The 7,297-nt window shown below is 55.3% G+C and overlaps 1 protein-coding gene across 1 annotated transcript; it reads left to right on the plus strand.

Annotated features, from left to right (window-relative positions):
• The first annotated feature begins 1,120 nt into the window (after window positions 1–1,120).
• On the plus strand, window positions 1,121–5,974 carry B3GNT6 (UDP-GlcNAc:betaGal beta-1,3-N-acetylglucosaminyltransferase 6). The gene is given in 2 exon segments (XM_081798886.1): window positions 1,121–1,661; window positions 1,664–5,974. Coding segments are annotated over 2 exon segments (1,140 nt in total). The 3' UTR covers window positions 2,263–5,974.
• The last annotated feature ends 1,323 nt before the right edge of the window (window positions 5,975–7,297 follow it).

Genomic DNA, 7,297 nt, shown 5'->3' on the forward strand with positions numbered 1-7,297 from the left:
TTTAAGGACAGAACCCAGTGTGATGGGATTCACAGGGAGTCAATACAGGAAAGGCTATTGTGATCTGGAGTTTGTCTTTCTTCACGAAAGCAGGGCTTGAGGTGCAGCGGGCAGGTGCGGGGAGTTAGATACACAGCAAAGAAGACCTGATTTGGCATGTTTGGGGAACAAAATAATGCCAGGCAGAAAGAAAAAGAAGTGGGGCCAGAGGAAGTGGAAGAGGTCATAATATCAGTGCCACTCGCTGATTGGCTACTTTGTGCTCATTTAATGCTCCCAACAACCCTGCAAAGTAGGAATCTACTAGCGCTTTCTTTTCTTTTCTTTTTTTAGAGATTTGATTTATTTATTTGACAGCGAGAGAGGGAACACAAGCAGGGGGAGTGGGAGAGGGAGAAGCGGGCTTCCTGACAAGCAGGGAGCCGGATGCGGGGCTCGATCCCAGGACCCTGGGATCATGACCTGAGCTGAAGGCAGACGCCCAACGACTGAGCCACCCAGGCGCCCCTCTAGTAACCCTTTCTTATAGACAACACTCAGCCCTAGGGATCGGAAGTGACTTGTTCAAGAGGATACGAGTAAGTGGGGACACCAGAATCTGACCTGGGTCTGAGTCCAATGCTATCACCTCATGCTTCCTTGACTAGGGTGGTAAGGGGGGGAAATGGATCAGAGAGAGTCAGGGCTGACAGGGATGGAGAGGGGGGAATAAGCACAGAGAGATTGGGAAGCAGGAACTCAAGGATATGGAGCGTGGATGTAAGTGGAGTGTGGGGAGAGCCCGGGCTTCTGGTTGGAGCAACTGGGTGGATGGTGGTACCATTGACTGAGGTGGAAAAGCAGGATAAGAATTCACGGGAAGATGAAGATTTTGACTTTGACGTGAGTCTGCTCCGCCTAGGTGGCATGGGGAGATGTGAAGAGACAATGAGATTCTAAAGGTCAGAGCACTCCAGACCGTGGGAGACGCCAGATGCTTCCGTGTAATCTTGAATTGTGGTTTCCTTTGACCTTGTAGCAGCAAAGTTGAGAAAGGCCTGGTTCGTGATGGGGTCAGAGTGTCCTTCCACTGATGTCAAACATGACTCCTGGTTCACCTCTGACTCGGTTTCCCCCACAGATGGCTTCTCCCTGCCGCAGGTCCCTGAATCCTAAGACTCTGACCCTCCTTCTGGTGGGTGTGAGTTTCTTGGCCCTGCACCTCTGGTTCCTCCAAGCCTCCAGGTCCCAGCGTTAGAAGATGTGGGATGGCTCTACGGAGGCTGCCCCTGCGGCCCCTGCGGCCGTGCAGCCGTCGGCGTTCAGTTCAGGGTCCCCGTGTGTGGCCAACGACTCGGTCAACGCCACGGTCGACTTCGAGCAGCTGCCCGCACGCATCCAGGACTTCCTGTACCGCCACTGTCGCCACTTTCCCCTGCTCTGGGACGCGCCCGCCAAGTGCGCGGGCCGCCGCGGGGTCTTCCTGCTGCTGGCGGTCAAGTCGTCGCCCGCCAACTACGACCGGCGCGAGCTCATCCGCCGCACGTGGGGGCAGGAGCGCAGCTACCACGGGCGGCAGGTGCGCCGCCTCTTCCTGCCGGGCTCGCCCGCGCGCGAGGACGCCGAGAGCGCGGGCCGGCTGGCGGCGCTGGTGGAGCTGGAGGCGCGCGAGCACGGCGACGTGCTCAGTGGGCCTTCACCGACACCGTCCTCAACCTCACGCTCAAGCACCTGCACCTGCTCGACTGGCTGGCCGGGCGCTGCCCGCACGCGCGCTTCCTGCTCAGCTGTGACGACGACGTCTTCGTGCACACCGCCAACGTGCTCCACTTCCTGGGCACGCAGCAGCCCGAGCGCCACCTCTTCGCCGGGCAGCTCATGGACGGCTCGGTGCCCATCCGCGACAGCGGGAGCAAGTACTTTGTGCCCCCGCAGCTCTTCCCCGGGGAGGCCTACCCGGTGTCCTGCAGCGGCGGCGGCTTCCTCCTGTCCCGCCACCCCGCCGGGGCCCTGCGCGTGGCCGCCCGCCGCACCCCGCTCTTCCCCATCGATGACGCCTCCATGGGCATGTGTCTGAAGCGCGCCGGCCTGGCGCCCAGCAGCCACCAGGGCATCCGGCCCTTCGGCCTGCAGCTGCCCGGCGCCGCCAAGTCCTCCTTCGACCCCTGCCTGTACCGCGAGCTGCTGGTCCTGCACGGCTTCGCGCCCTACGAGATGTTGCTCAAGTGGAAGGCGCTGTACAGCGCCGGGCTGAGCTGTGGCCGGGGCCCGAGGGTGTCCTGAGGACGGGCGGGCCGGACGTGGGAGGGTGAGCCGCCTTCCGTGCTGAGAACGCATCCTCCCTGCTCTGGATATCTTCGACCCCACCCAGCTCGGTGCCCCCGACCCCACTACACACTGGAATCGCCTGGGCGGGGGTGGGAAGGGCCTGGCTCCTGGCCCCATGTCCACAGTTCTGACTATATCGGCCTGGAGTGTCCTCAGACATCTGGGTATTTCCTAAGCTCCTCAGATGATCCCAACGTGCAGCTAGGAGTGAAGCCCACTGGGCGGGGGATGTGTTTTAACCCTCCAAACCCAGCTCCATTGCCCCCTGGAGGAGCCTGCGGGCGGCCCCTGCCCTGAGCCCGTGTGGGCGGTGGAGTCAGGATCCAGTGTCGCCTGTTGGGTGCAGTACACGGGTGGTCGTTGTCATCATTCGCTCCGGAGTGAGTACAGATGGAGCTGGACTGACGGTCAGCAGATGGATTCCCTTCCCCCGCAAGTCAGTTCGCACTGGGGACCTGGGAAACAACCAGGGCAGAGCCTGGGGGGGTCTGACAGCCTTCCTCCCACCCAGTTCTCTCCACCACTCCCTCACCCGCCGACACCTCTGTGAGGTCAAAATCCCCACTGTGCAAAGTGGGAACCTGACACTCAGTGAGGACAGTGACTGATCCAGGGTCATGTGGTCATTCCCAGTCATCCCACCGCTGTGGCCCCCTCCACACTCACGACCCCAGCTAATGGCCTCTTCTAATAGGCTTGCCCATGCACACCTGCCCCACCAGCACTTACTCCCGGGATGGGGGGGTGCGCGCGGGGTCACAGACAGCCTCCTTGCCAGGGTCTGGGCCTCAGGGTTGGTCAGCCTTGGGGAACCAAGCCGGGGGTTCAGGGTGGGATCAGTGTGGGGGTCAGTGATGATGAAACTGTGAAAGACGCTGATTGGGAAATCTGGACAGTATTTGGAAAGCCTGTGGAGGTCAGTGTACAGAACCGTGTTGGGGGTGAGGAATCCGATTAGTAGCCTTGAGGGACAATGATTAGAGGGTGTGCAGGGGTGACTGGAGTCTGCCGCGAACATCAGCTAGGAGGCTGGGGAGTCAGTGATCAGGACTGAGGATCAGGCTGTGGCCCTGACCTCCAGAAGCTGTCAGCCATCTTGGCAAAGTAGGAAAATAAACGAAACAGCTTCAGGGTGAGGCAGAAATGTGTATCAAGGGGCGCCTGGGTGGCTCAGTCGGTTAAGCGTCTGCCTTCGGCTCAGGTCATGATCCCAGAGTCCTGGGGTCGAGTCCCACATCGGGCTCCCTGCTCAGAAGGGAATCTGCTTCTCCCTCTGCCTGCCGCTCCCTCTGCTTGTGCGCTCTCTCTGACAAATTAATAAATAAAATCTTTGAAAGAAAGAGAGAGAGAGAGGGAATGAGGGAGAGAGAAAGAGACAGAGAAAGAAGGGAGGGAGGAAGGAAGGAAGGGAGGAAGGAAGGAAGGAGTATCAAGGTCCCAGCTGTGGGAGACGACAAGAAGGACACAACTTCAAGGAGGAAGGAGCCCGGGTGGGAAGTCAGGAGGCTGACCAAACACCTTCCCTGCCCTCAGGACAAGACCCATTCCTCCCCGCTGGCGGACTTGATCCGGGCAGAACCACAGGCAGTCCTGCTTTGCGGGGCTCCCTCCTGCCCCTGAGTCTCCACACAAGCTCTCATCCCTTCACGGGAAATGCCTTCCAACTGCCACCACCCCCCACGTCACTCGCATCATTTAGGAGGTTACAGCTGTCCGCCAAAATCTGCTGCCCCCTCCCTAGCCTACACTGCCCAGCTTCCGTGGCAAACAGGCGTGGCCCTGTGACCAGGCTTTCTTAGATGACAGTGGACACCATGGGGAGCGCACCTGAACCCTGCCTCACCTGTGCTCACCCTCCCCTTCCCCTGGATTGGAACATGGTGGGCCTGTGACCCAGCTCTGACCTCGCAGATGAGGCCAACACTCCAGGCCTACCTCCAAACAAAGAACTGCTCTACCCAAAACGTCAATAGTGCTGAGGTTGAGAAACCTCTTTTTCTCACTGCAAGGACCCAGAGTCTACCCTGAATCTCCAACAGGCCTTCACCCAACTCCTGATGCGTATCCAACTGCCTCGGTGCTCACCTCAGCTTGAATGTGCTGCAGGCACACCTCAGGCCTGCCCCCTCGCCCATGTCCCCATCTCAGTAAATGGCACTATCATCACCTCATTTGCCCACGCCAGAAGATGGGAGGTGATGATGCATCTCAAACTCTCCTTCTCCCTCACAACCCATCTGGTCCATCACCAAGTTCCATTGATTTTACCTCCAGTCAGTTCTCATCTGTCCATCTTCTTCTCCATGGCTCCAGTCTGGCCTGGGTTACCACGAGCTCTCAGGTGGGCCAGAGCCTCCTAGGGATCCACTCTCCACGCTACGGCAGCCGAAAGGCAGATCTGGTCATAATTTGGCCCCTCTCAAAATCTAGCCCTATTGCCCTCGGATAAAAAGCAAATGCTTTCTGGGACTGGCAGTTTGACCTGCATTCCTTTGACTTCTCCTGCTTGATTTCTCACTCTGCTGGGGCCTCTTGAGGTTCGATGCACTCTCTCTTGCCCCTGGGCCCTCCACCATGCTGTTTCCTTGCCTGAAACATTTTTCTACTCTCGCTTCATTTTTTTTTTTAAGATTTTATTTATTTATTTGACAGAGCAAGAGCACAAGAAGGGGGAGTGACAGGTAGAGGGAGAAGCAGGCTTCCCGCCGAGCAGGGAGCCCAATGCGGGGCTTGATCCCAAGACCCTGGGATCATGACCTGAGCCGAAGGCAGCTGCTTAACCAACTGAGCGACCCAGATGACCCAGCTCTTGCTTCATTTGATATAATCTTCAGATACAAGGTGAAATGTCACTTCCTTGGAAAAGCCCTTCTCGACCCGCTAGTCCTGGGACACAGAGCTTCTCAACATGGTGGCTCCTCACACTCTACCTTGTTCTAGCTCTGAATTCCCCAGAACCCTCCACATCTGCTCTTGTGCCCCGAAGAATGCTGTGTTAGTTTCCCACAGCTGTGACAAACTACCACAAAGCTGGCTGCTTAAACCCATGCAAATTTATTCTCTTACAGTTCTGTAGGTCAGAAGTCCAACACAAGCTTCATGGAGTTAAAACCAAGGTGTCGGGGCACTTGGGTGGCTCAGTCGTTAAGCGTCTGCCTTCGGCTCAGGTCATGATCCCGGGGTCCTGGGATGGAGCCCCACCTCGGGCTCCCTGCTCGGCGGGAAGCCTGCTTCTCCCTCTCCCACTCCCCCTGCTTGTGTTCCTTCTCTCGCTGTGTCTCTCTCTGTCAAATAAATAAATAAAATCTTTAAAAAAAAAACAAGGTGCCAGCAGGACTATATCCCTTACTGGAGCTCTGGGGAGAATCCCTTTCCTGGCCTCTTTCAGCTTCCTCCATCTTCAAAACCAGCAATTCTGACTCCTGCTCCTCCTTCTACTTTTAAGGATCCTTGTGATCACATTGGGCCCACTTGGATAATCCAGGATTATCTTCCGATTTTCAGCAACCTTCATTCCCCCTGTAACCTTACTTCCCTTTTCCCTTGTAACCTAAACTATTTGTAAGCTCCAAGGATGAGGGTGCAGACGTCTCTTGGGGATCATTATTCTGCCTACCAGTGTCCAATAAATATTTGTTGAATAAATGAACAATGATTAAATAATAAACTACAATTAATGAATGAACATATGTTCTTCCTTCACACAGACCTCCCTGATGCAGACTGTCATGCTGAACAATTATCACGAGTCCTGAATCCCCTTCTCCCTAGCTGCCATTTATCAAGGGCTTGTAACAGACAAGACAACAAGAATGCTGAGGCCAAGAGAGGACACCTTCCTTATTCTCTAGGAAGTCTGACTTCTGTGCTTTGACAGCTTCCTCCTATTTTCCTGAAAGCCGATGGAGTATCCCCACTTCATAGGTAAAGAGATTAAGACTCAGGAGCTGTACAGCTCAGAAGGGTTAGAACTCTGTAGTTATGGGACTGCTGTGTCACTCTGGATCCTGGTCACCCCTTCTCTGAAGCTGAGCTGCTCTCGTCACCAGGCCTAGCAAAGACCAGCATCCCGCGGAGCCCTGGCACCACCTCGTGTGCTGTCATCTGGCCCTCACCCCGCCCGGCTCCTCAGGCTCTTGCGCCCCAGGGCCGCCAGGGGGCGCTCCCCGCACACGGTTTCTGCGGGGAAGCTGGCGTCCGGTCCCTGGGTAGGTGAAAATCGGGGCGGGGCGGGGGGTACTTCCAACAACCGTTACCCGACAGGTGGTAATTGACAAGGACCACATAAGCAGAGAAAATGATGGGCCTGCCTCGCTCACAAACACGCTTGCGAAATCCTACGTAAAATGCCTGCAGATGGAGCTTGACAGTATGTAAAACAGGAAAATGTATCAGCATCTGGATGGGTTTATCCCAGAAATTCCAGGTGGGTTTATTTAGCATTAGAAAAGCAATCACCATGTATGGATAGAAAAGGAAGATCTGTCAATGTGGGACATCATATCAAAAGAAATGTATCTCTGGTGCAGGAGAAAAAAATGGATAAAATTCAACATCCATTTGTGATTGTTTTTCTTTCTTTCTTTTTTTTTTTTTAGATACAGAGAGAGAGCGCAAGCTGGGGGGAGAGAGAGGGAGAGAGAATCTCAAGCAGACACCACGCTCAGCAGGGAGTGGTGGTGGAGCTGGACCTCACCATTCTGAGATCATGACCTGAGCCCATAGCAAGAGTCCACCGCTTAACCAACTGAGCCACCCAGGAGCCCCAGCCATTTGTGATTAAAAAAAAAAAAAATCTTTGTAAAAGTTGAAAGCACTTCCTTTAAGATTTGGTACAAGACTAGATGTGCCCACCATCACCACTTCTGTCCAAGACGTGAGAGCACAGCAAGGCAAGGTAAAGATTCAAAGATACAATGACTTGAAAGAAGAAGGAACATGATCAAAACCTGAGGTCCAATCAGGTCCAATTTCCCCTCTCTATAACAAA

This window comes from Leptonychotes weddellii, chromosome 11, assembly GCF_054177405.1.
Source record: "Leptonychotes weddellii isolate Sample4059 chromosome 11, ASM5417740v2, whole genome shotgun sequence".
In the NCBI taxonomy this organism is placed as follows: domain Eukaryota; kingdom Metazoa; phylum Chordata; class Mammalia; order Carnivora; family Phocidae; genus Leptonychotes; species Leptonychotes weddellii.